The sequence below is a fragment of the Fistularia commersonii genome, chromosome 2 (assembly GCF_037954325.1).
Source record: "Fistularia commersonii isolate RoL2024-O1a breed Wild chromosome 2, RoL_Fcom_v1.0, whole genome shotgun sequence".
Taxonomy (NCBI): Eukaryota; Metazoa; Chordata; class Actinopteri; order Syngnathiformes; family Fistulariidae; genus Fistularia; species Fistularia commersonii.
The window spans coordinates 3,401,171-3,428,745 of NC_141285.1; the positions used below are offsets into that span (position 1 = coordinate 3,401,171).

At 36.1% G+C, this 27,575-nt stretch overlaps 1 protein-coding gene across 1 annotated transcript in view; it reads left to right on the top strand.

Annotated features, from left to right (window-relative positions):
• cfap46 (cilia and flagella associated protein 46) overlaps nt 1-27,236 on the top strand; it is a 60,516-nt gene extending 33,280 nt beyond the window's left edge. Inside the window, exons 41-63 of the mRNA XM_086160507.1 lie at nt 159-359; nt 465-571; nt 1,228-1,410; nt 2,294-2,432; nt 4,999-5,196; nt 7,905-8,093; nt 9,233-9,340; nt 11,288-11,470; nt 11,688-11,855; nt 12,782-12,879; nt 14,065-14,123; nt 15,094-15,272; nt 16,043-16,146; nt 17,615-17,889; nt 20,379-20,461; nt 20,790-20,850; nt 21,775-21,807; nt 22,308-22,398; nt 22,530-22,642; nt 25,640-25,721; nt 25,804-25,940; nt 26,072-26,176; nt 26,444-27,236. Coding sequence (XP_086016633.1) covers nt 159-359; nt 465-571; nt 1,228-1,410; nt 2,294-2,432; nt 4,999-5,196; nt 7,905-8,093; nt 9,233-9,340; nt 11,288-11,470; nt 11,688-11,855; nt 12,782-12,879; nt 14,065-14,123; nt 15,094-15,272; nt 16,043-16,146; nt 17,615-17,889; nt 20,379-20,461; nt 20,790-20,850; nt 21,775-21,807; nt 22,308-22,398; nt 22,530-22,642; nt 25,640-25,721; nt 25,804-25,940; nt 26,072-26,176; nt 26,444-26,556 — 3,009 coding nt within the window. The 3' untranslated portion in view covers nt 26,557-27,236. The remainder of the gene's footprint in view (nt 1-158; nt 360-464; nt 572-1,227; nt 1,411-2,293; nt 2,433-4,998; nt 5,197-7,904; nt 8,094-9,232; nt 9,341-11,287; nt 11,471-11,687; nt 11,856-12,781; nt 12,880-14,064; nt 14,124-15,093; nt 15,273-16,042; nt 16,147-17,614; nt 17,890-20,378; nt 20,462-20,789; nt 20,851-21,774; nt 21,808-22,307; nt 22,399-22,529; nt 22,643-25,639; nt 25,722-25,803; nt 25,941-26,071; nt 26,177-26,443) is intronic.
• The last annotated feature ends 339 nt before the right edge of the window (nt 27,237-27,575 follow it).

Consider the following 27,575-nt stretch of genomic DNA (forward strand, 5'->3'; position numbering starts at 1 on the left):
TTGATTGTTAGTATCTTTTACAAAGACTTCACCTTACCCTTAACAATAATAAGGCTTAATGAATCCTTCAAGTATGACATATTTTTCACATAAACTCCAATGGCTTTCCAGATTCAGATAATCTACACATTTTGTTAAAATCAAATTTGTTTACTTAGGAGCTTGGAAATGAGGCTACCATCACAAGAAGTTTGCTCAGTTTGGCTATTTTGGCTTGCAAAGAGCAAAACCATGCCCAGGCTCTGTGCCTTTTGGATGAGGCTCAAGCCCTGGAGGGAGACGAGGACTTTTGGTATAAGTTTACACTCACGAAGGTCAGGGCAACATCCAAACCAAAAGAGCTCGTTACACAAACCAAGGTAATTAGTTGATGGATAGTTGTGTATCTTCTTCAATGAGTTAAACTCGAGTAAAACTGGTTTGTGCTTCCTAACACGTTTTTTTTTTTTTTTTTTTTTTTCCAGATTAATCAAATTGTAAATCAAGGCTGTGCAGCTCTGAAGCTGCTTTTGGAGCAGCATGTAAACAAAGTTCCAAAGATCACATACTTGATGACATCATTAGAGATGAGGTAATGTTTTCATGTTTCAAGAGCAATATTGTCCTAAAGGACAGCCCATTCTCTGTGTTTCCAGTTCTAAATACACCATGAAAATAGTTTTACATGGCTCAGAGTTTGAAATAATCTGCACGCTCTGCGACTTCTCTGACTTTTGGGACAATTTTTGGGTGCCATTTATATGTAACACAGTAAAGCCTTTGCAATACAGTAGAAAAAACACATTTGCATTCATTGCAATCTGTCTCCTCATTTTTTTAGCCCTTATACAGCTGCAAGAAAGAAAATAATAGGAAGAAGAGAAGGATAGAAAACAGCATGTTTAACATGTGAATCTTATCATCATGTCTGAATATGCCCAGATTTCACGTGTCCTGGAAAAAACACTGCAAACCTACAAATCTCATTAAATCACTTGAAATAGAAAAAATGTCATCAAAAATCATCTCTATTCTTCCAACAATTAACTTTGTCTTTAGTTCTTGATTATTAAGCAAAAACATTCGCTCGCATAAATCAGGGTGTTAATGTAGAACTGCAATTGGTGATGAATAAGGTCTTGTTATTAGATCTGATTTCCAATAACTGGCAACTATGATGAGATGTGTATGATTGTGATTCCTCATCGCCTCCACATGTTTAAGTTCATAATTTGCTGTGTGTTACAGGGGTGCTATTGAGTGTATACATGAGTTTAATGAACGTGACCCCACAGACACACTCTGCCCCGAGGACGTACAGATGCTAATAGCAGCCTGTGAGACGCTCAAACTCTGTGCAAATGTTTTCACTAAACTCAACTACAGGGAAGAGGCTGCAAAGAGTTTTGAACAGTGTACACATGCTCTGAGGTCAGTCAGAAAAAAAGTTAGCTATGATTTAGCTATGATTATGTCAACAAAGCAGTGTACAAATGTTTAGAAACTGTAATACTTCCTTTAGCTGGGTGCTTATACTGTTAACAACATATAGTAATATGTCATTCAAATGAAACCACTGAACAGTTTGGAGATCCAATTTTTAAAACGTGTAACTTGTCCCCAAAAAGTAGAAGCAATAATTTTTTCCCCTTTTGCAAAGTAAAAGTTTGGCACAGTTATTTATGTATTTTCTGACGACACACATCACACCCAGTTCTTTTAAGTTGATTGCAGATTGTAAAACCAAAATCAAATCACTCTGTTATAATCACATTAAGTGTCAAACGTTGGGATTTAAACTTTTTTTTTTTTTTTTTTTTTTAGCATTCACACAACCAAGCATTATTGGTAATTATACAATTCAAAAAGAAAAATACATACCTTTCCATCCATTCTCTCATGTATTTCAGTTTCATTCATGAAAATCATGCTAAAGTTTTATGAGGAGTGTAAAACAAATATGCAATTATTCTACTTAATATTCTTCGCAAGGGTCAGGTTTACTGCTTAAAAATGATGCAGTAATAAAGATTTCTGCTTAATGCTAGATTACAAACTGTATATTGAAGTAGAATATTGCATGTAAATTGTATTTGATGTTATGGATTTTACAGTTTATATATTCCTATTGAAATGATAATTGTCAGTTGGTAGCGCACAATCTAAAAAAAATGTTTATACTACGTTGTCATTAATTACTGACCTGCGGTATTTTCATATTGGATACGTGTTAATCGTTGGTCTTGTCACTGACATGACTCCTCTTTGTATGATTTGTCCTGGTCAACTGTTATCCCATTTAATCCTGCTGAAGAATCCTCGCCAACTGTACAACTGATGCTCTAGAAAAGCAGCGTTTTCTGCTCAAGAGGTTCTCCGACATGCAGTCAGCAATCATGGAGCAAGAACACGTGGTGCTGAACGCTCAGAACCTGCTTCCTCCTCAAGAAGAGGTAAATAGAATGCAGAAAAATATCCCTCTGATGTGTTTTATTGAGATATTGCATAGTTTGGGCCGGTCAGAGCAATGCTGTGTACCCTGCTTTTATTATTCACTATATTTAGCTTAATGTGGACATATCATTTCCTCGGTTGTTACTCCTTAACTCTGAAGCTGAGTTCTGGATGAAATTGTTTGCTCATTAAGGAAATGAGCAGGGGATGCCAAAAGTCTTATCCTGTTTAGTGGAGAAGATGTGTGCCCAGAATTCAGATTTTGGAGAGAAGGGAGCTTTTTTTGTGTTGAAAAATCATATCTGATTACTTTTGGTTTCCACATGTAATGTCCAAAAGTAATACCTAAAAGACTCGTGTATATATTTTTGCTCAGGTAATAGAGGCAAGGTAGAGAGTTGGTTGACATGATGCTGAGAAGGAGGGTGGATACTTAATAGCCTTAACCATGACAATTTATATTTTGTTGTATTTCTTATTCTCCCTCCTTCCTACTATTATCTATTATTGTTATGTTTTTGCTTGAAACTGTGGCATACCAATTTCCTTCGGGATAAATAAAGTTGTTCTTATCTTATCTTATCTTATCTTGTGTACTGTGGAAAGAGTAGTGGAAATTAGACTGAGAGCAGAAGTCAGCATTTGTAAACAGCAGTATGGCCTCATGCCTAGAAAGAGTTCTGCAGATGCAGTAATTGCTTTGAGAATGCTAATAGAGAAGTAGGCCAGAGGGAGCTTCATTGCATTTTTGTAGACCTAGAAAAAACAAATGACAGGGTGCCAAGAGAGGAGTAATATACGAGGAAGTGTGGAATAGCAGAGAAGTATGTTAGACTGGTGCAGGACATGTATGCTAGCTGTGAGACACTGGTACGGTGTGCTGTAGGTGTAGCAGAGAAGTTCAAGATGGAGCTGGGACTCCATCAGGGATCAGCTCTGGACAGGCTGACAGATGGGGTTAGACAGGAATCTCCATGGACCATGATGTTTGTGGATGACATTGTGATCTGTAGTGAGAGCAGACAACAGGTAGAGGAAAATCTAGAGAGGTGAAGGTATGCTCTGGAAAGGAGAGGAATGAAAGTTAGTCGCAGCAAGACAGAATATATGTGTGTGAACGAGAGGAACTCGGGTGGAGCGGTGAGGCTACAGGGAGTGGAGATCAAGAAGTTGGAGGATTTCAGGTACTTGGGGTCCACAGTCCAGAGCAGTGGAGAGTGGGGAAAGGAGACGGGTCCAAGCGGGTTGGAATGGGTGGAGAAAAGTTTCAGGGGTACGAAGAGATAGAAGACTATCACCCAGAAGGGAAGAAAGGTGTACAAGACAGTGGTGAGACCAGCGATGCTGTATGGCCTAGAAACTGTTCCAATAACCAAGACAGGAGGCAGAGCTAGAGGTTGCAGAGATGAAGATGCTAAGGTTCTCTTTAGGAGTGACCAGGATGGATAAGATCGGGAATGAGTCTTATCAGAGGGACGGCTCATGTTAGATGTCATGTTAGAAGGTCAGAGAAGCCAGACTGAGATGTTTGGGTCATGGACAGAGGAGGATTGCCAAGCAGGAAGCCTCGAGGAAGACCAAAGAGAGGATTTATGGATGTAGTGAGAGGATATGAAGGTAGTTGATCTGAGAGAGGAGGATGCAGAGAATAGGGTTAAATGGAGAAGGTTGATTCGCTGTGGCGACCCCTGAAGGGAAAAGCCAAAAAGAATAGAGACAACAGTTCTTTAACAATATTCTGCCACAAAACAGACAAAATCATCATGATTTTACTTGTAAACCCAAGAGAGGCGTCGAAATGGCATTTTATCCAAACGCTTCTCAAGCTGTACGAGTTTATCGGAGCGCTTCAGAGTCAGAGATGGCGTGGCGTCACACTGGCAGGGTCCTTAATTTACATGTTGAATCATGTGGAATCATGAAAGACAGATTAAATGAACAAATGTTACACCAGCTGCCGATCCCCGTCTCTTTTTTTTTTTTTTTTTTTATTAAATCTTCTACTAATTTTGAGTCAGGCGTCAGAGACAGTGTGTGGTGGCGGTGTGTGTTCAGCAGATGGTGCTGCTGCCCTGTTAAGCCTTGACATCTATCTTCAGGGGAAACTGCGGACGTAACGTTTACGTCAAACTCAAATATTAAATCAACGATATACAGCGTAGTTTCTAACCGGGTATTATTTGGATTCGCATCCCATGCTGTCGTCATCTGATGGGATCCGTTTTAAATCTCACCGTTTTTGCTTAAAAACTGAGCGCATACAAATATTGCTTGTGTTGCAATTTTTCTGCAAACTTTAACTGAACCTTTTCATAGTTACACAATACAACACATAGTAAACACAGTACAAAATGCAAAAAATGCAAATCTGGTTACTTCATACTATCTTAGATCGCTGTTTGAACCGTAACCAGCCCCAAACAGGAAAACAGATTATTTCAACCTATTTCTGGTCCAACTCATATAATCAGCTGATCATTAAACTTGTCTCATGTCTCGCAAAGGCTGCCTTGTATTTAGTTTATGGTTTCATTTATGATTTTGTGCAAATGTTATTACTTCTAGAGCAGCGGAATGATACTTTCAGCCACGCATAAGTTGATTCACCTGAGAGTGGCTTTGGCAGAATTTTGCCTAACATTGCTGGAAGAACGTTGTGAAGAGGAGAAATGCCAAGCTCTGGCTCGAGAGTCCAAGAACCCGGCCAAGATCGCACTGGAGGAGTTTACACGTGCCACACCTGAGCTCGACTCTACAGAAGAGGTAGGACAATGCAACCGCATGTCGTAAATTAAAAAATAGTAAATAATTTTTTGATCTGAGTTCTCACGAAAAACACATTATTTTTGTTGAACTTTCAAGCTAGCAATAATATGTAGATATACAGAACACGAGCCCGACGCTACAGAAGGGGTAAGACAATGGAACCGCATGTTGTAAATTAAAACATAGTAAATCATTTTTTGATCTGAGTTCTCACGAAAAACACATTATTTTTGGTGAACTTTCAAGCTCAATTTGAATATTAAAAGTAATATGTAGATATTCATAATATGAGCCCGACTCTACAGAAGAGGCAAGACAATGCAACGACACGTCGTAAATTAAAAAATTGTAAATCATTTTTTGGATCGGGTTCTCATGAAATTTTGATTTTGGTGAACTGTCAAGCTCAATTTGAATATTAAAAATAATATCTAGATATACAAAATATGAGCCCGACTCTACAGAAGAGGCAAGACAATGCAACAACACATCGTAAATTAAAAAATTGTAAATAATTTTTTTGATCGGGTTCTCATGAAATACACATTATTTTTGGTGAACTGTCAAGCTCGATTTGAATATTAAAAAAATATCTAGATATACAGAATATGAGCCCGACTCTACAGAAGAGGTAAGACAATGCAACGGCATGTCGTAAATTAAAAAATTGTAAATTATTTTTTGATTTGAGTTCTCATGAAATACACATTATTTTTTGGTGAACTTTCAAGCTCGATTTGAATATTAAAAATAATATCTAGATATACAGAATATGAGCCCGACTATACAGAAGAGGTAAGACAATGCAACGGCATGTCGTAAATTAAAAAATATTAAATCAGTTTGTTGTTATCTGAGTTCTCGTGAAATACACATTATTTTTTGGTGAACTTTCAAGCTTAATTTGAATATTAAAAATAATATCTAGATATACAGAATATGATTTTTAAAGTGACGTACAACCATTTTACCCTTTTTCTTAAAATATCTTCCTGGACCTCAATTATATGTTTATTTGACTTTTGCAAAAACACTTCCTGTTAAACACTTCCTGCTCTCTGTTTCAAATGATACATTAGTGAAACTTTTAAAAAACACAGAATTTGATCGTAATACTTTTCCCCACCACGTTTTAGTTTTTTTAGAAACTATCTTCACTGACAGACAGACACACACAAACCGAATGTGTGTGTTATGGTGACGCTCCCATGTTAGATATGTGATAATTGGTGGTGTTAACAGATACAGTCTAAAACCTTTGCCCAGCGTCTGTAAATTCAAAAGTCTTATATTCATGAGATAAAATTATCTTTCCTTTTGGCGATTGCAATAGGCCATGATAGAGAGAAAGAATAGTTTGTGGCTGACATTAGTAAATGAGCATCCCAGACCAGACGGCATTAACTTTCATTCTGCCGACAGTTATCAAAACTGACAGTTCGAATCTCATTTCAACTTTGTGCTGAAGATAAGTCCTCCTGCGATGGTGGCATCTCCCAGACTATCTCTTCATACGCTCGTTCAGCTTTTTTTCCTTTCTTTTTTTCTTCTCGCTGCAAGAAAGCGCACAGTGTGGACTCTATTTCTGTTTTTTTTTTTTAAATCACCCTTTTTTTTTTTAATCTCCCTGTGTGCACTTTGAGAGTGGGGAAAGAATTTTTTGTTAATTTTTTGGAATATTTTCTAAATGTGTGGGCTGCCACCCAATGTTGAAAATAGGTTTTGAATAGAATATCATCAGGATATTAGATTACATTTTAAGCTAACCAACAAATAGGCCAATCTCTCAGATCCTGTGATTAGTAAAAACTTATGTTTTTGTGTTATATTTTCCTGGTGGCAACCAAATGTCAATATAAAAGTGTTTTTGTCTTTTTTCTGTCAAGTAGTTGAACATGATAACAAATCAAAAGCGACTCTAGCATCACCTAAACATCTGCGATTTTAATATCAAGCAAATTATTTGTTTGAAAAATTTCAGTTTCGACCGACGATTCCTTTGTCCATGAACAGCTTAAGCTTTCATCGCAGCCTAAATGAAAATTACCCAAAAATATTTTTTAACATTTTGATTTTATAAATTACATTGTCATGTAAGTTGATAATGAAAATCAGCTTTTTAAATATTGTGATTTTTCTTTTTTTTTTTTTTTCCCCTCGCATCACTCAGCCTAATCTGCTCTGATGTATGTAAACTATCAGCTCCAAGACCCTCTCGGATATATATATATATGTTTACCTCAATTTCCAATTGTATATATATGTTACATATATAATTATATATATTTTTATAATAAATTTCATAGATTATGTATTTATTTATAATATACATATATATACATATATATGCCATAGAAAATAAAGGGAACACTAAAATAACACATCCTAGATCTGTATGAATGAAACATTCTTATTAAGTACTTTGTTCTTTACATAGCTGAATGTGCTGACAACAAAATTGCACAAAAATTATCAATGGGAATCAATTTTTTTTTTGTTTTGTCTCGCATCACTCAGCCTGATCTTCTCCGATGAATTTAATGAAAATTATTTATTGTTGAGTGCTGGTTTCTCACTGTCACCAATATCTTTTTCATCCAAAAATAAGTGCCTCTCTTGTTATATTCTTTGTAAGCTGATTACAAACATAAAGAAATGCTTATGATCCTTAACCTTATTTAACCTACTTTGATTTTCCTCTGCAGAAGTGGATACTTTTGGGCGGTATCTTGGGTCAGGTGGCTCTAGCCCAGCTGGTCGCCGTCAGCTCCCTCTCCTCCGACAACGTGGAGACCAGAGCACGTTGCCTGTCATTGATGGGGAAGGGTTTTCGATTGGAGGCGGCTCAAACAGATCCGCTTTATCTGTCTTCTCTCTGGAATAGAAACCTCCAGGTAAAAAAAAAAAGAAAAAAACTCAATGACATACAAACAAAAAAAAGTTATCCTAAAAAAAAAAAAAAAATGCTATTTGAGAAAAATGGTTGAACTCATTCCAGCATTAAGTTTTAACACCCAGAAATAAATATTCACTACTTGTTGCGCTGGTTTGGTAAATATAAATATAAACATCTTGCTTCAAGTATCAACTGCAGACTGATTCGAAGTGTTAGGCTCTGAGACAGTGATGTGCTGTCAGGGGAGGCAGGAGAGGTCGTGCCTCACTTGCCAATCTTGGGAAGAAAAATAAATAAGAAAAAATAAAATAGATAAAATAATCAAATAAATGTAAAATGAAAGAAAAGATTAATTTGTTTTATTTATCTGTGATTGGCACCATAAAGGTATTTTTCATTTAACTTTACCAATTTAAGATTTCTTTTTATTCAAAATCGCTTTATTTTCACATTTATTGTTTAAATACTAAGAAGAGACCTGCAGTGAGGCTGCGGACTGTTGAGCCTCAACATACAGGACTGTCTCAGAAAATTAGAATATTGTGATAAAGTTCTTTATCTTCTGTAATGCAATGACAAAAACAAAAATATCATGTGTTCTGGATTCATTACAAATCAATCAATATTATTTTAATATTGCTGATTATGGCTTAAATCTTAAGAAAACTCAAAAATCCTATCTCAAAATATTAGAATATCTTGAAAAAGTAATTTTTGTTTTTGGAATCCCATGACAGAAGATAAAGGACTTAATCACAATATTCTAATTTTACTGAGACAGTCCTGTATACATCACAAATTGCAAAGTAAACAAATTGAAGAAATTTGTTTCAATTCTTGTGTCTGTTGGTTTGTGTTGGTTTACAATTTGTGTTCCCAAGTGTATTTCACTACAGCGATGGTTCCAAGAAAGGCTTATTTGTATATCACTGAAAATAACCTGATTAAGTGTGATTCTAAAATTTCTTAATAGACGAAAAATCGCAAGCTTGGTTACGTTCGCTTGTGCTGGGAGAAGCTACTGATGTTTGCCTTCATCATTTCAGATGAAAAACCTTTGGTCTTCATGCTACAATACTATGTAGAATTTTATTTTTTTTTTTACATTTTAGTGATCTTGAAATACCTTTCTTCCAGAGCGGGGCCGGGTCTGACTCAGACACTGTGGAAGAGAGTTCACAAAAAGACAAAGATTCGGTCAGAAAAGAGCCAATGATGATATCTAGCAAAATTGCTGAACAGCAGGTACATGCCCTCTGACAACTGACCCACATGAACGATAACATAATTTCATCATCACATTTTAAACCATTAGAAATGACTAATTTGTTTAATAATTTAATGTTGAAATTTACAGACTCCTCTGGTTTCCATATCGGATCTCAGGTCGATTAATTTCGTGTCACGAGGCGCTGGGGCGGACTCGAGCAGGGAACCACACTTCAGAGCAGGGATGGGTTGAAAGCGCTTTTATTGCGTTGAAATGGCGGGACGGGTTGCAGACGGGACCGCGGAGGCTGGGTCTCACCAGGGCGGGTTGCAGACGGGACGGGATGCAGGCAGGACGGGTTGCAGACGGGGTCAGAGGTTACGCCTGGGGTCCGGTCATGGCAGGGATGGGGTCCGGTCGTGGCAGGGCTCTGCAGTGATCTGAGAGCCACAATCCCCCGGCGCCAGGCAGAGGGTGCCGCTGCCCTTTATAGGGATCTTGATTAGCGCCATCTGCTGCAGCTGGCACCGATTACAATTGGGATCAGGTGTGAACCCTGACAGTACCCCCCCCCCCCCCAATGGGCACCTCCTGGCACCCCACGGAGCCAGCCTGGGTGGGTGTGGTTCTGAGTCCATGTTGGCCGGGGGGATTCTGTCACGAGGCGCTGGCTCGAGCAGGGAACCACACTTCAGAGCAGGGATGGGTTGAAAGCGCTTTTATTGCGTTGAAATGGCGGGACGGGATGCAGGCGGGGTCAGAGGTTACACCAGCCGACTGGGTCCGGTCGTAACGAGGGAGGGGACAGAGGTTACACCCGGGGTCCGGTCGTGACAGGGCTCTGCAGTGATCTGAGAGCCACAATCCCCCGGCGCCAGGCAGAGCGGGCCGCTGCCCTTTATAGGGATCTTGATTAGCGGCATCTGCTGCAGCTGGCGCCGATTACAATTGGGATCAGGTGTGAATCCTGACGTTTCGGAACAATTTAAAATTTATATCCAATTATTTGGGAGTAATGGATACAATTATTTTGGTGATCCTTTCAGATTTACCTTGAGATTTAAGTTTTTAAATTCATTGCACAATAACAAATAACAATAAGGGTCACAATTGCACTTCCTTTCGGAATGATTTTAAATAAACCGGAAAGATTAAACAGGGCTGTTAGTGCGAAACATACCATCCGGATTGAATAAATACATTTTTATTAGCTATGCAGAATTAAACAGACATGATCATCGCAGTGCAAGCCTTGAAGCCAACGTTTGTGTCAAACCAAATCAATGAATGCATCGAGAAGACAAGTTTTGGTGTTGATTTTTCTGGACGTAATGTTGAAATCTGAACGGATTTTTAACGCTCCAAGCAAACATTGTTGTAATAGATCCAGTTTAGTTTAATTTTAGTTTAAAAATCTTATTAGGACAGTGTACAATTACATTAAACACAGAGGCGGAGATGTTTGTACCAGATGGTAGCTCATAGCTAATTTCCATCTGTAGTCCTGGGAAGACGATACAAATATAAAATATACAAATAGACAATAAATATAAAATATAAAAATAAGCAATAAAATATATATAAAATATGTATAAAATATACAAATAGGCAATAAAATATATATAAAATATATATAAAATATACAAATAGGCAATAAAATATATATAAAATATACAAATAGGCAATAAATTATATATAAAATATACAAATAGGCAATAAAATATATATAAAATATGTATAAAATATACAAATAGGCAATAAAATATATATAAAATATATATGAAATATACAAATAGGCAGTAAAATAACTATACAATTGTTGTGATATTGTTGTGATATTATTAGTTTGTGAGTATAATTACGGTCCAGCAGAACAAACTACGCCACCTATTCAAACTGAAACTCTTAAGTTTTGTTTATTCTCCACAGTTTGGTCTTTCTTATTGTTCATATTTAAATGTTTATGTCTCTCAACCACGCAGCAAAAGAGGCTAAAAGCCGAGCAGCTTCTGTCCAAGGCTAAGAAAGTACTGGCCGAGTCCGTCCGTCTGTGTCTGCAACATAAGCTGCCTTCTCCCATCACAACTGAAGCCGCTCTTAATTTGCTGGAGTGTCTTGGCCAGTCGGAACCCGACCTGGCCGGACAATATCTCGCTTTGTTTCAGGTAACCTGCTTTGTTTACAGAAAAAAAAATAAACATAAAATAAAATACGTAAAAATCTCTGCATGTACCGTAGGAAGCACCACCATAAAAACACTAAATTTTTCTTTACGTCATTAGCTGCACGCCACCATCCAATCTGTCTTCATGTATATTTTACAGATTTATTAACTACTTTAATTCCTACTATAGCCTTCCTCCTCTTTTCTTTTCTCTCCAGAGTGGCTGTGCTGCAGCTATGATGGCCGAGCTCCTTAGTTCTGCATGTTCTGACGTCGGCGCGTCCCAGCTTTCGGCTCTGCTCTCCCTCCAGAGGAATCTCTCTCAGGACGAGCGGCCCTGCAGCATGCTGAAGAAAGTTGAGGACTCCCTCATCAGGATCTCTAAGGTACCGGGTCTCCGGGCACCTGACCCCCGACCTCCTGTGATTAATGGTTACTGTCGTAGACTGCTCGATAAATTCCCTTGATGGGGATGTAATATTAGGACTGTTCTGACCTTTACCTTGACTTCCCGATAGGATATTAAAGTTTAGCTTGCAGTTTTGTGAATAAGTTTTTATATCACACATGAAATCATAGTGGATGGTACGTGGAACACTGGGCTTTCCCCTAATTGTAAAGTAGAAAAAAAAAAAAAAACAAACACAAAAAAAATTTGGGATGAGATAAGATAAGATAAGATAAGATAAGATAAGATAAGATAAGATAAGATAAGAATAAGAATAACTTTATTTATCCCGAAGGAAATTGTTGTGCCGGTTACAAGAAAAATATAACACTAATAAATAATAGTAGAAAAATTGTATAAACAGTAAAAAATAAGAGAAAAAGGGAGAATAAGAGATACGAATAAACTGTAAAGTGTCTTAAGTAACAACTGAAAACTATAAAGTTTCTTAAGTGTGAAAGATAAGGAGTGCACAAGAGTATGAAAAAATATTGTACACGTAGCTGTTGTGAAATATTGCACAGTTATGAACATATATACAGATAAATTATTAAGATAAGATAAAAAAATGTTTATTGATCCCCATAGGGGAAATTCCTTGGTCACAGTAGTGTACCAGTTATAATGTCAAAAAAAAGGATGTAAATATGAATATAGATATATTTAGAAAGGCAGAAGACAGAAGATAGCGAGACAAAAAAAAAAATCCACAATTTCTTAGATTTGAAATGAATCATATTGATATATTTTAGTTTACAGAACCCCAACTTTCAATAGTAACTTCTAAGATATTATATTTTCTTTTCCTTTCTTTCCTAAGAATTACTGTAATCCTGACCCTTGAAATGACTCCCTGTTCTGTAGGCCTTCAGCCATCTGTCCATCAGTCCCAAACATCTAAATATCCTGGCAGAACTTCCACTCAACATGAAGATCCTGCTACTACAGCACTCTAAAGATGGGTAAATTCTCTTTATCACTGTTTTAAGTAATTGTTCCCTATTTTTCGGTTAACCAGATTTTTATTTGCCAGTTTTTTTTTTTCAGTTTTTTGTACACTGTGTGCACAATTATTTGGCAAGTGATTATTTTGACCATATCATCATCAAGTTGTATAACCTTGAATGCTAATTGGATTTATTGCATATCAGGTGATGTGTATCAGAGTAATGAGGGAGGGTGTGGCCTAAGGAGATTAACACCCTATATCAAGGTGTGCATAATTACCAAGCAGATTTTTCTCAGGAAACATTGACCAAAATAAAGGGATTTAACTGACTCTGAACAGTCAAAAATTGTAAAAAGTCTTTCAGAGGGATGGAGCACTCTTGAAATATCTACGATATTGGTGCGTGATCACAGAACCATCAAATGTTTTGGTGCAAATAGTCAACAGGGTTGCAAGAAATGTGTCGAAAATTAACCGTCAAAGATTTGCGAGGAATCAAACATGAAGCAACCAGGAAGCCATTATATGCCTGTGCTGCCATTTTCCACAACTGGAAAGTGTTTTATTTTATTTTTTTTCATAATTCTGCACACTAATTGTTGCCTAATAATGGTGTGCATCTAGATATTCTCTTAAGAAAGCCAAAACTTCACTTTTACTACTTAAATGTTAAGGTTCGAGGGTTTGTTGACATTTTGGATTTGACCAAGAGCTCTGTAGTTGTAAAACAACAAAATGAATCCTTAAAACTACTTTCCTAATAATTGTGCACGCAATGTATGACTTCCTCACATTAGTAAGATTGAAACACACAAAAAACCGCCTGAATGTTAAGATGTGATTAGGGACCTTTGCCCTCATCCATGGACTATTAAAATAACTACAACTGGTTATTAACTAGTTTTCTGCCTGGTTTTGTACAGATAAAGGGAGTTTGTGCTCCGTGCAAAGTCTACTTTGTATCAGTGGCTGATTAGCAATATTGCAGCTACCTGCGTTTTATATGGAATTCCATGATAATGCACTTTTTCAATAATAATAGCGTTTTTCATTGCTTAAGTTTGTCTTTAAATCAATATCATAACTGTAAATGGTAAAATATCTGCGGGATAAATACACCTTTTGAATATAACATGTCATTTGCCGATTAATATTTTGAAATCTATTCAAAAAGTATGTCTTTTTTTGGTGTTTATAGGTCAGAACTGTATGGGGCTCTCTATAAGCTGACCAGTTCAAAAGGAAAGATGTTACAAGGTAAGAGTGAACAGCCTTTAGAGTTTCCTTTTTTTTTTTTTATTCGTTTTTACAGTACAAATTCACTCAGTGCGTGTGTCGGGTTCACATATTTAATAATTTTTTTATAATTCTTTTAAAAACATAGCTGATTTTATATATTCTCATTTGCTCAAGTAGGAAATCTACATTCCAGTGTTTGAAACATTAATTCAATATGCACAAAACAACTTGACCAAACCTATATTTAAGTATAGATTTGGTCAAGTTGTTTTAGACTTCAAATATGGTGTGTGTTTATGAAGAGTCACAGTTTTATCCGTCTTTCTGACTTATGTAACCTTTTGCATTCCTTTATTTTGTGTCACTTCTAAGGGTTTGTATGATTCACGCAAGTCCTTTTTATACGTTTATTGAGGCATTTGCTTCCGCTAATCTCACATTTCCTGGAAAGATCATTCACTTTAAGATCAAACATTCATCGGCAGGTGGAACTGGTTTAACGGTTACGGAAAAGTCCATAAATACTCCATGTTTTCTTATATATTTTAACTTCTATGATCAGGAACTAATATAAAGGGAAAGCAATGAGCGACTCATGAACTGATATCATTATCACAATTAGAAATTGCACATTATTTTATAAAGAAAGATGAAATAACAAATTCGATTGTTTTAATATTTGCTTGGAAAAACTAATTCACAAGTCATCACAGGGTATAAACAATACTGTATTACCTATTGGGGAAACTAGTCTGACATTAGATCTTCTAACAATAGCAGGGTCGGGAGGAAAGGCTCGTATTTTGAATTTCTTCTTTGAGTCCGTGTGAAACGTAAGGAACCGAAACCATGGTGAGGAAAAACACGAGATGAAGGCAAAAAAAAATCTTAGATGAGGAGTTTGCGGGAGTCCTCGCAGGGACCAATTACAAGGCCTGTATGTGTCTGTGTATGCATTTCTGATTGGGTGTCAATTCTGTGGCTGCAGGTAGCGTGATGTGCACGAGGGTGGCCAAGGCTTCGGTCTGCCCGAGGGCTCTGCTGGCACTCCGGGAGCGAACCCGGGCCTTTGGGCGGGAAAAAAGACGAGCCCTCCTCAAGGAATCTCGTTGGCAACACAGCGAGGGCAGAGTGGAAACCCCTCAAGAGAATCGAGTTTCACGCCTTGTATGTCTTTTTTTTTTTTTTTTTTTTTAAGGCCTTTTGTTTTTTTTCTCCACAAGTAGTATCAGCTATGAGTCTAAATTACCGTAAATTCTGGACTAAAAGCAGCCAAAACGTTTAGTCATCTCTTCGGACCAATGACATTACCCTAAAAATCCGAGGCTGTTCAATTCCAGCATTGAAGAAAACTATACTGCTCAAAAAAATAAAGGGAACACTTGAACAACACAATGTAACTCCAAGTCAATCATTCTTGTGTGAAATCATAGTGTCCACTCAGGAAGCAACACAGATTCATTTTGACTTGTTTTAAGGACATTACATCAAAGTTGGATCAGCCTGGAGTTTGTTTTTACACTTTAATTTTGAGTGGGATTCCTAATCCAGACCTCCATGGGTTGATACAATTGATTTCCATTGATCATTTTTGTGTGATTTTGTTGTCAGCACATTCAACTGTGTAAAGAGCAAACTATTTCAGAAGAATATTTCATTCATTTAGATCTAGGATGTGTTTTTAAGTGTTCCCTTTATTTTTTTGAGCAGTGTACTTTAATGGTTTTAGTGCGCAGGAGGAAGACTAAGATAGCGATCCGCTAGGTGATGCGGCTTGTTTTCGTCCAGAAATTACAGTAATTTATTCCTCCGTAATAATTTGTAAGGGCAGTTCATATACATTTGTGTAGCTGAAATGAAGTGAGATTAAAAAAGATCTAACATATCCTGGACCTGCCCTTTCTTTCGTTTTCTCTTCTACTTTGTCCACGATACAGGCGTCTCCAGGTGAAATTAAATTAAACTGCTTCAAAGAAATAGTGCAACACATGGAACAATACTTGAATCCTCTCCTGAAACAGTTTGACTTTTCACTCTTGAGGTAACGTATATGTCACTTTTTTTTTAAATTTTTTTTTTTATAGCTGTTAAATGTTGTTCCCTGCAGGAAATAAAGACTTTTGAAGTCGTAAAAGATACAATTTTATATAAAAAGCACTGGGATGCCTGGACTTTGATACTTAAGATGTTTAATATATATATATATATATATATATATATAATTTTTTTTTTTTTCAAGAAGCATTTACAACTGTCTAATGGTATCAATGTTTGTGAATTTGAGTTTGTAAATTTCACTTTTATTCAAATGAGTGTTTATAAGGTCTGACACAAATACTCGTAATCTCCATTCAATTTCATACCAAAGGTATTGATATGGTTGAGGTCATGACCCCGTCCTGGCCGGTTAAATTCTTCCATATCAAACTCATCTGACCTTATCTTGCATCAAACGATAACAAAAATTAGTTTAGAAACTCCCATCGCTTGAGCAAAGGTGGCTTGTCCCGATTATCGTGTAAAAATAAAAGAATCCCTCCCATTCAATACAGTAGGATAATGTCGTCTTGGCATCTGCCGAAAATGACTCATCCGTCGGACTGTCAGGGCGAGAAGTTACGTTCAGATCATGTTTCCGCTTCTCCGGATTCCGATGGCACTTTGCTTTACGACGCTGAATTTATTGCTATGATTGATCATTTGTGATGTAATACTTTTATGCAGCTACTTAGACTTATTCTATGAATAGCTCTGCATGGTTTGAACACTGATGTTGAAGTCAGAGGACATCACCTCAACAGTTAATGTCTTAAATTTGCGCAGACAACTGTCCTCCAAGCTTAAAGCGACCGGTTTATTCTGCCACTTTGTGGTTAAGTTTGTTTGATTTTTTTCGTAAATCTTGTTCTGATGCAAACCCAATCATCATTATTCAATATTTTCCGCGGCAGGCTGGCTCACTTCGGGCGACGTCGCTAGCAATGGCAAAATATGTCATGCTTGAAATCTTATGGAGGCTTAAATAACAAAGAAGTCAAAATAAAATAGGATTTTGTTTTTAATGGTCATCTCCTTATGCAGAAGTGCCGTCTATTTGTGAACATATAATGATGTCCAAAGAAAAATTACACAAAAATCCAGCGCCAGGATGTCATCAAATATCAGTGGTTTGGTTTTCCGACGCATAAAAAAATGACACTGGATTCACCTGCGATTGATTTAGAAGCACAAAGATTGACCAGGATTGCTGCATCTTAGGATGGACCTTTGCAACTTCAACAAAAGTTGGAAAAATATAGGACACGCTGATAGGTTCTTCCCACAGAAAAGTAAATCACTTTATACGTAAAGGTACATGGTAATTAGAAAATGCAGCCTTATTCTACGCCGTGTCCTTGCAGGCAACAAATTGACAAAAAGCAAAGGCTACCTTTTTACATTTTCGACAGCTTATCTTGTCTTACGCTATTAACTTGATCTCTTGCTGCCTGCATTTTCTTTCTCTCCAGACCTCATAAAGCACCAGCTCCGCACTCTAGCATGACCAAACTCAAAGATAAGGAAGACAAACAGCACAACGGTAAAGGAACAGCGAGTTCCGTGTGTTCCGATAAATCCCCGCTGGATGTAGGGGAATTTGTGGTGTTGTTGGCGGACAGGAAGTTGCTGGAGTTGCCGTTGGAAGCCCTGTCTGTGCTGCAGGACGAAAGTTTGCGTTCTGTGTCACGAGACTTCTCACTTCAGCTTCTCCACAGCCGCCTGCCAGAAAAAGAATGTAGAAAAGGTATTTGAAGTCCAAAGATGCTCAGTATTTTTTTTTTTTTTTTTTTTTTAAATGTCAATTTATTCTGTCTAAGAAATTCAGTGAAAAGTGATGGATGGCTACTGCGGTACATATGGGCATAGTTGTAAGATTAAATATATTCTCTATATTATTTAAGACAAAATCTAATTTGGATTTAAGGAAAATTATTTGCACAGAAAATAAACCTACTGGAATGATTCTTTAGTTTACTAAACTTGATGTTTTTTTTCAGACATATTGTGGTGTACTTTGACGAAACATGCTGTCTTTCAAAAATATATGCTCATACCTGTTAAAAATAAAAAATGGTGGCGGTACATAGGGGTATAGTCATAAAATTAAATATATTCTCTATTATTTAAGAGGGAATCTAATTTCTAATTTGGATTTTTTTTTATTTGCACAGAAAATAAACCTACTGGAATGATTCTTTAGTTTGCCAAACTTGACGTTTTTTTCAGACTTATTGTGTCATACTTTGATGTCTTTCAAAAATATATGCTGATACCTGTTAAAAAATGAGATCCAGTAAATTGTAGACTTATTTTAAGAGAAATTATCGCCAACTATCGCCACCCTCTGAGCCTGAGCTTGTGTGTAATTGACCAAGTTTTACTGTGCACGTGTTGACTAAATAGAAAATGTTCTTTTCCAGTACAATCAAACTTTAAGGGGAAAGTTAATATCCATTTAAAGTTGTCATGGAAATGTATTTAACACCTTTTTATTGAATGACTTGAATTGTGGTCATTCTTAGCGTCGCATCACGAAAAAGATAGGATTTAGTCGAAGGCATCGTCATCATTGGCGGTCATTGTTCTCTTTTACAAAACGCGTTTGAAACAGAATTAGATACAGTTTGAATTCAGTAAACACAATTTTGCCAGCATTGCAACTCTGCCAGCCTGTTCTGATTCCCAGAATAAACTTTTCAGTAATGCCCCTTCGCAGACGTGCAATTTGCACAACGATGTGCATTAACAAATTCCAAATATCACAAATTCTGGCTTTTTAGCTTTGCACAGCTAACAACTTGCATGTTTTTTCCTTCTAATACAAAGTGTGTGACAACCTTTTTTTTTCCTAAAAAGAATCGTCCGTTAATCTCCGGCGAGGGGGATTGTTTCTGTCCTTTAAAAGCGTCTTTTAAAAATAAAGCTTAATACAGGAGTTGAAGATTTTCAAAATACGGAGGAGTATGTGTGTTGAAACATTTTCTATGAGCACTTTGCTTGATGAAATCGTGTCTCAACAAAAAAAAAAAAAGGGTTCTGTGGAAGTAAAATAAATGAAAACATACAATGTTAGTCCTTGGGGGAGTTGTTCACATTCATATTTTGGAATGGAAAGGAAGGGGGTAAAGAGCAACACTGAATCTGAAGCTGCAGACGGTCCACTTTTTAAAGGTTGAATTATTTGCATAATGCGGGGAATGAAAGTGACTATTATTCTGATAACTATATATATCATTATATTCCATCTGCAGGAAAACCACATGAATACACCTCAGATCTTCCATTCTCTGAATAAGCGATTTCACCGGGAAAATAAATGTTTTGCTTGCTTTGCTTCTTCAACAGTAATTACTATATTCATTTTGCATCTATATCATACTTTTGTATAAAAGTGAAAGTGTGCCTGAAACCTCCTTGGAAAGGTCTTGTTGTTCTGAAAAGGCACTGGGAATATTAGCACAAATTATCCCCAAAAATTGCCCTCAGGTTGAACATGCTTGCGTGTCTAATCTCACCAGCTCAGATTTTAACCTGCGAGACATGTTTAGCAACAAAATGTTGTGTAAACATTTCTTTTTTTTCTGTGACTTTTTTTTTTATGGTTTACAAGATGTTTTTTTTTTTCTTCAATTCACCACCTTTAAAAACATGACATTTTTGTTTGCTTTTCGCTGAAAATGTCTGACTACCAGAATGCTCTTTTCATCACTTGAAGTAGTTGAATTGAGGTCAAGCTTTTTTTTTTTTTTTTCTTCTTTTTCAAATGATACACCACTGTAGCTAAGCTAGCTTGATCATTCTCACTGAAAAGCTTTTTATTTTACCTTTTTTGTTTTTTGGTTTAAAAAAAGAAAAAAAAAAAACACTGGAATTAGAACATGCATTTTATAATGTGGATATTTCCGGCCGGTGATATTTTTCATAGCAGTTTATTGACGCTTCGCAAGTGGCTCTCAGTTAAAATTGAAGTAATCACAGATGCCATTGAGATGGAGTCTTTTGACGTCTTGGTTTTCAATAAATTCCTACCCTAATTGTATCGACTACTCACGCATCAGTGCAGAAGACGTGTTGATAAAACCCATTTAAAATAAATACCAAATTCAACTGCCATTCAGTGAAATGATACCACGTCGCGGTGGTAAGGAAACTTCTTCCTTCTGCCGATTTAAATGCTGTGTAATCTATCCGACCGGTGGCGTAGTGTGCATTAATTCCGCTTCCTGTTTGTAGCTGATGAAAGTGAGAATAAAAAGGAGTCCAAAGGTGGCAAAAAAGCGAAGGGGAAGCCCGATCAAAGTCAAGCCATCAAAAGGGTGAGTTCAGTAAATTAATCTGGGCTGACCAGATACAGACGGCAATATTACTTTTACCTGCTGTCAGCAGTGGCAATTATATAAGTTTCCCCCTCCTCTCTTTTATGTGTGCATTTTCAATCAATTACATAATGTGATTTCATAAAGATCCCGGTTGCCTCTGAACATGTCCTTTTATTTTGATCCCGTTTCCTGATATATCCATCTAAAGCCCGCTCTCGTATTCTCTTCTGATGTGCCATAGACATCATTTTCTTATACTTTGTATATAATGTGTCTGTAATTGTTGTCTAAACTAAAAAAAAATATGCATTTAATATTTTCCCAGGTATCCCCCTGCAGTGCCTTGTCTTCCCACACCTCCTCAGTGAGCACAAAGAACTTCACATGTATCCTTCTTCTTTTTGATTACCTTTTTTTTTTTTTGTATTTAGGTTTTTATTTATTTTTAAGCGTTGTTTTGTTACATTTTGAGCCGTTTCGCTTCGCAAAACACCCCATTCTTTTAACACTTTTAGTCTGGTTTTTGCATGTTTTGCGCTGCTAGTTTCAGGTTGCAAGATGCATGAAACAAAATTTCAGTCATTTTTTTTTTCCAAACTGAGAAATCACATGTAAAAAAAAATCTGTATTATTCAGAATATTCAGTAATGTAATACATAATATTCAAATTTTAATTTATATACAGGCCATATAAGTCATGTTTTTAATTTATTTTCAAGCATTATTTTGTTACACTTTGAACCATTTCGCCTTGCAAAACACCCTTTTAACACTTTGTCTGGTTTTAAGTGTTTTTGCGCTGCTAGTTTCAGGTTGCAAGATGCATGACAAATAATTTCGGTCTTTTTTTTTTTTTTTTTTTTTTTTACCTACAATTTTAAATGGAGATTGGACAATAAAAAACACCATTAATCGCTAGTGATTGTTTTCCTGTGTGCCATGTCGTTTTCATCAACAGGATGTCATTTGGATATCTAGATATTTGTGTTTTATCAGAAACCTTTTTATCATAGATTTCTTATTATTATGAAAAGTTAATACTTGTGCCAACATTAACTCTGGGTAACAAACTTTGAATTCCTTATCTTTGCCTGTTGACAAGCAAAATTTTTAGTGGTATCCACCTTTAATGAGTTCCAAAACGAGTCGGTTTCAAAGCAAAAAAATAAAATTTGAAAGCCACATAAAAAGTCTCAGTTTCAGACAACTTTAGGGATACGAGTGTTTTTATTGTATAAATCCAGCATTAGAATGTAGTGGTTTAACACATAACTGAGATGTTTTGTTTTTTTTTTCCTGAAATTTAACAGATATTGTTAATCCTTACAACGACAGCAACGTTGGTCAGTAGATCAATTATTTTGCAATGGGGGGGGAAGGGTGTGTGTGTGTGTGTGTGTGTGTGTGTGTGTGTGTGTGTGTGTGTGTGTGTGTGTGTGTGTGTGTGTGTGTGTGTGTGTGTGTGTGTGTGTGTGTGTGTGTGTGTGTGTGTGTGTGTGTGTGTGTGTGAAATGCCTGGAAGTAGTGACACAAATGTCAAAAAGAGGGCTGTTTAGATGTTAAAATGAGTTGCATACTTTGAAAAACAAATGTATCAAACAATGTACACGTGGTATATAAGGTGATTAACACAATTATAGCATTATTCCTACATCCTGAATGCAGTCATTGATGAATATTTTTATGTGGTTTATTAAAAAAAAATTAAAGGTTGTGTACTTGCCATAAGGTGATCCACAGCAAAAATGTTTGATAGCTCTGTAGAAAAAAACAACTTTGAAATCTGTGCAGTGTTTCTGCTTTTACAAGGTTAATGTCAGCTTGCGTGTTGTTGTCCGTCTAGACGGTCCCAGCCTGGGCAAAAGGATGAAGAAAATTTTAGAACCCTACATCCATCTTTTGGAGGGCTTCATGGGCTGCCCGCAAACACCCAGGTTAGATCCTCATGGACTTTTGCCCTAAACAGAGCAAATCAGTTGTTTAGTCCTTTTTTTTTTTTTTTTAGGAAAACCAGGAAAAAAGTCACATTACCATTTACTTAATCACCGCTTCTCTACTCCTTAAGTGTTTGTGAGGTGCAGCAGCTGCTTTACAAATCGAGTGGCTTTATTTACCTGGGGACGGAGAACTTTCTGGCGAACATCCCACCGGCGAAACTTGCAGCACTCAATCTTTCTGGTACTACAATTCATGCACACTACATCTTTTTCTAATATTATATAGCCTGAAATCACATATATAACATTTTTTGTCATTGACGAATTAAATATTTTTCTGAATATTCACTAATGTAATACATAATATTCAAATTTTAATTGATATACAGTATTGCTATACAGGCCACAATATTTTGTGGCCCCCTGCCTTAAATCAAATCTTTGTGTTCGTGCGCACTTTTTCTCACATGCATCTGGGGGGTTTATACAGTGGGTTTAAAAAAAATGAAAAAATAAATAAAAAAAAAAAAAAAAAACCAGGCAAGGAAGCAATAAAGTAATTTTGCAATGTTTTTTTTTTTTTGCTTCAAAATTTGAAAACAAAATGATTCTCTGATGGGGAAAAAAAACATCTAGTGACATTGTGTGAACCATCTTATTTCTATAAAAAGAACACAAAAATTATAGCAAAAAAATGGCCAAAATTAAAAAAAAAAGCCATGGAAACATAAAACCTCCTCTTATACATGCTACAAATCAATTTTCTAATAAATTTGTGTGGCAAAATTTCCCACAGTGACATGATTTTCTCTCTGAAACTCAACAATATTTTTTGTGTGCTATTTCATCAATTCTTATTTCATATTCATTTTTAGTATTAATTCCTTGTGTATTTTTTAGAGTAACTTTTCATTAATTATAAAGATTTATAATTTACATGTTTACCTCTTTTACATTTAAAAAAAAGGAAAAATTTGGACTTAGTGTCACTTCTAGGTAATGATTTTTACTGGTCCGGCACCCTTGATATCAAATTGGACCGTACGTGGCACCCGGACCTAAATGATATTTAGATAAACCCCTGATTTGGATAAATTACATCACAATATTCAGATAATTGACTATATTGGGGTGTATTTGGATTATTTAGGATAACATATCTGGTGGGATTGGCTAAAGATGGCTAGGCACATTAAAGTATTTTGAAGAGTTTGTATCAATATTTGCTCTGACTTAATTATAAGGAAGAAAATAAAGATTTAATCCTTGATTTTCATTAAGTTTTTTTTTTTTTTTTTTTTTTTTTTTTTAAACCCTCTGGAGCTAATCTTAAAACGCCTCTTCATCTAGTGTCTGTGATTTACAGACCGAAATTTTTTTTTTTTTTTCTTAAGAGGCTGAAAAATGTGATATCCCACTGGAAAATTTACCGCTCAGCTCATAAAAAAAAAAAACGTTCAAAGTAATTTCAAAAACCAGCTCAGGCCTCATGGACGTGGCTTCCTCCCTCGCTCCCGTTCATCAGCAAATAAAGGTATTCTGAGGATGTGATTGACAGAGTGTCAGAATGGCCTGAACCACGGCCGCAGGACAGACAAGTGGAACAGCCGTCACTGCTGCGAACTACAGTTTGACTGACACATGGGCTGAATTCCTGCTGTTATTCTTCCCCCTTAATTGGGCATTGGATGTGATTAGGCAATGGCGCATTTTAATAATTGTTTTTTTATTTATTTTTTTGCTCTTTGCGACGCAGACAAGGAGTTTTGCGCAGTATTTATTCGTTCTTACAACATGCTGCATAAAAACTTTGCACATCTGCACTCTGATTCAGTCAAGGAAGTGTGTTATTTCCCTGTATTCTTTTTTCTATTGCACAATTATTGACAAGTTAGTGCAGGACTGTCTTAGAAAATTAGAATATTGTGATAAAGTTCTTTGTCTTCTGTAATGCAATTACAAAAACAAAAATGTCATACATTCTGGATTCATTCCAAATCAACTGAAGTATTGCAAGCCTTTTTACTATTTTGATATTGCTGATTATCGCTTACATCTTAAGAAAACTCAAAAATCCGATCTCAAAATATTAGAATATCATGAAAAAGTAATTTTTGTTTTTTAAATATCATTACAGAAGATAAAGAACTTTATCACAATATTCAAATTTTCTGAGAGTCCTGTATATCAGTGTTTCGTGTGTGTGTGTGTGTATTTATATATATATATATACTAGCGAGATTGTGATATCAAATATTATCATGAGCAAAAATCTTCATATGTTTTTTTTTTTTCTTTTTTTTTTTTGCTAGCTCAGTATGTTTATTGTCATGAAATGACCAAATTTCAAGACTCAAAGTGCTGTCATACGTACAGTGTGGAAAGGTGTTTCCCTGTACGATGATATTCTTACTTTGCTGTCCACAGTTCTTTTGGATTTGTATTGATAATAAACATTATTATAAATACTGTATCAACGGTGTTTGGCAGTGCACGTAAAACACTGAGCGCGGCTGGTGTGCAACTCTTAAAGGTGCAAGGCAAAAGTGCAGAAAAACAAGTATCGGCCGTTTAGGTATCTGATGCCTTTTGGGCAGAACGAGTTCTTCAGCAGGTCGTTCTACATTTCGTACTCCTGTACCTGCAGCCGGAGGGTCGTTTTTTTTGGTTTTTTTTTTGGTCAAATTCCATCCAAAATTGTGATTTATAAACATACAGTGATCTATTTTTTCCCCCGTCGCTGGTAGTGGGGTCAGAGGCAGCGCTGGCATGGAGAAGGTGCTAACAAAGTGAAGATTGTAGAATGCGTCACTCACACACACACACACACACATCCCTGATGCCAGATGATAAATTTGTCACGCCCAACAATATATTTAAAGTTATCATGCTCAGGTCATGTCTTGATTTGTCAGCATTGAAGTAACAGTGTGTCTCTGCTTTAGCAACATGCTAAAAGCCTTTTTGGCTGCATTACCTTTTTTTTTTTTTTTTTTATGTAATAGCTTTTTAAAATCCATTGCTATTTTTACTCCAACTATCAAACATGATAACTTTGATTTTTAACCCCGATTTAACCAAATGCGCATGTACGCAAATCAGCTCCTCTATTGTAACCTGGTGCAGCAGTTCCAAATAACATTCAAAATAGTTTTCTTAAAGCACATTAAAACACTATAAGGTAATGAACAACACGTTCATTTGACAATATCAAGATGCTATGTTTGTTTCTCCGTAGGATGTCATCTGGCACTGCTCTTTGACAGGGTCCAGAAAAACGCCAGTGCTGTTCAACAATGGAACCCTGATATGCAGAAAAGGTATAATTTTTTTTATTTGTTCATGTGTCAAGTAGTTTTCTAGTTCGTTTTCGAGCTTATATACACGTCTCTCCTCCTCCAGCGCTGGAAAATGTGCGCTGAATAAGCCTCTGGAGACTGCTTTGCTGTTGTCTCTCGGAGGTGTCGGCTGTATCATCCTCAGTCAGTGGCACAGCAGCATTCAACAAACCACGCGTAGCATGACCAGTATCCTGGACAGTAGGTTTTACACGCATAAAGAAACACTCAATTTCCAGCCGTGCAACATGTGATGAGTTAATAAGCATTCTGCTTTTCTGGGTAGTTGCTTGCAAAAGTCAAGGATGCGCAATGTGTCTTTGTCGTTGCAGATCTTCTGAGGGTCAGACAGACCTCCGGTCAGACGATCCATCTTCTGAGGAGAGGTCATGCTGAGAAAGCCGAGACGCCGCATCACAAGGTCACGGGAACACACGGTACGTACGGCGCGTTTCGTTTCGAACTTCTTATATCACGAGGATTTGCATTTCTGTGTTCTTAAAATACATTCAATCAATTCAGTTTGTTTACGCTCACCTCGCAGTCATTCACACAATCTCTTTTCTGCATAATTTTTTCCTGCAAAAGGCTGAATCCCAATTATGAATGGCAATAAGCCAGACAGAATATTAGCTGTAAATAAAGATGACAGTTTAATTGATCTATACTTAGAAGTTTCTTTTTTTTTTTTTTTTTCCCCGCAGATGAAGTGTCTCACTGCGCCTCAAAAAAGGATGATCTTCACCATGAAACAACTCTCACACATTCATCCTTCAATTGTGTTCTTTATGGATTGCCAAATGTATTTGCAACATAAACTGCAAGACAGACATCTATAGATCCAGATGATTGTTGGCGAACAAATTATTACAATTAAAGTCATCATTTAACTATAACAATATCTTTTTTCCTTAGTCGTCCTTTTGTGCATTTGGAATTAAATTGTTTTAATTTAAAACAAAAAAAAACTGATATTGATTCCCCAAAACTATAATTTTCAGTGTGTTCACCGAAATGTTTTAATATCATGAAATATTTGAATCATTTTGAAGAGACCATGAAAAAGATATTCTTCAGAGCTGAGCAGAAACATTGAAATAAGAGCTTTATCTTTGAATTGTATAAAACCTTTTGGCAAAATTCCGACTAATACACTCATACAAAAGATTAAATTACTGGCTGAAAAAAAAAAATCCCCCTTGATAATCCCTGTTTACTTTTAGAATCTCCTGCAAAGGATTAATGAATCTTCATTGACAATTAAATGGAAATAGTCTTTCTCTCATTACTGAACGAAAAAGGTATTGATTATTCTACAATTTAAATATAAAGCATTATGGCTGCATTTTCAGGAGATTCTGAAAAAATATTAAGATAATGGTGAGAATACATTAATTATGGCTTATCACTATATTCATTATGTTTGATAACAAAGAAAAATGCTTAATAATGTCCGCTTTTTTTTTTAATTTAATGGATCTGCCTGCATGCAGAATATTTGACATTTTTGTGATTAACCAGCAAAAACTTTGTAGATTATTGACAGACCTATTCATTGTGAATCAGCAGTGTGAGAAAGTCAGTAAATCTTGTCTGTCCTTTTTTGTCCGTTTAAGTTTTGCTTGACCTCAACAGACTTTATTAAAAGATACTTGAAAAGTAAATTGAATCTGCAAATTAAATTAAAGAAATTGAAACAAAAACAAATTTTCAGGATAAGTTTGAAATACTAAGAGTGGTAAGCCGTTACAGCAAAATAACCAGGATGTGGATTTAAAATTTTTTTGTGTTTATTCTTTTTTTTTTTTCCTGTCAAAGATTTTTAATGTTCAATAA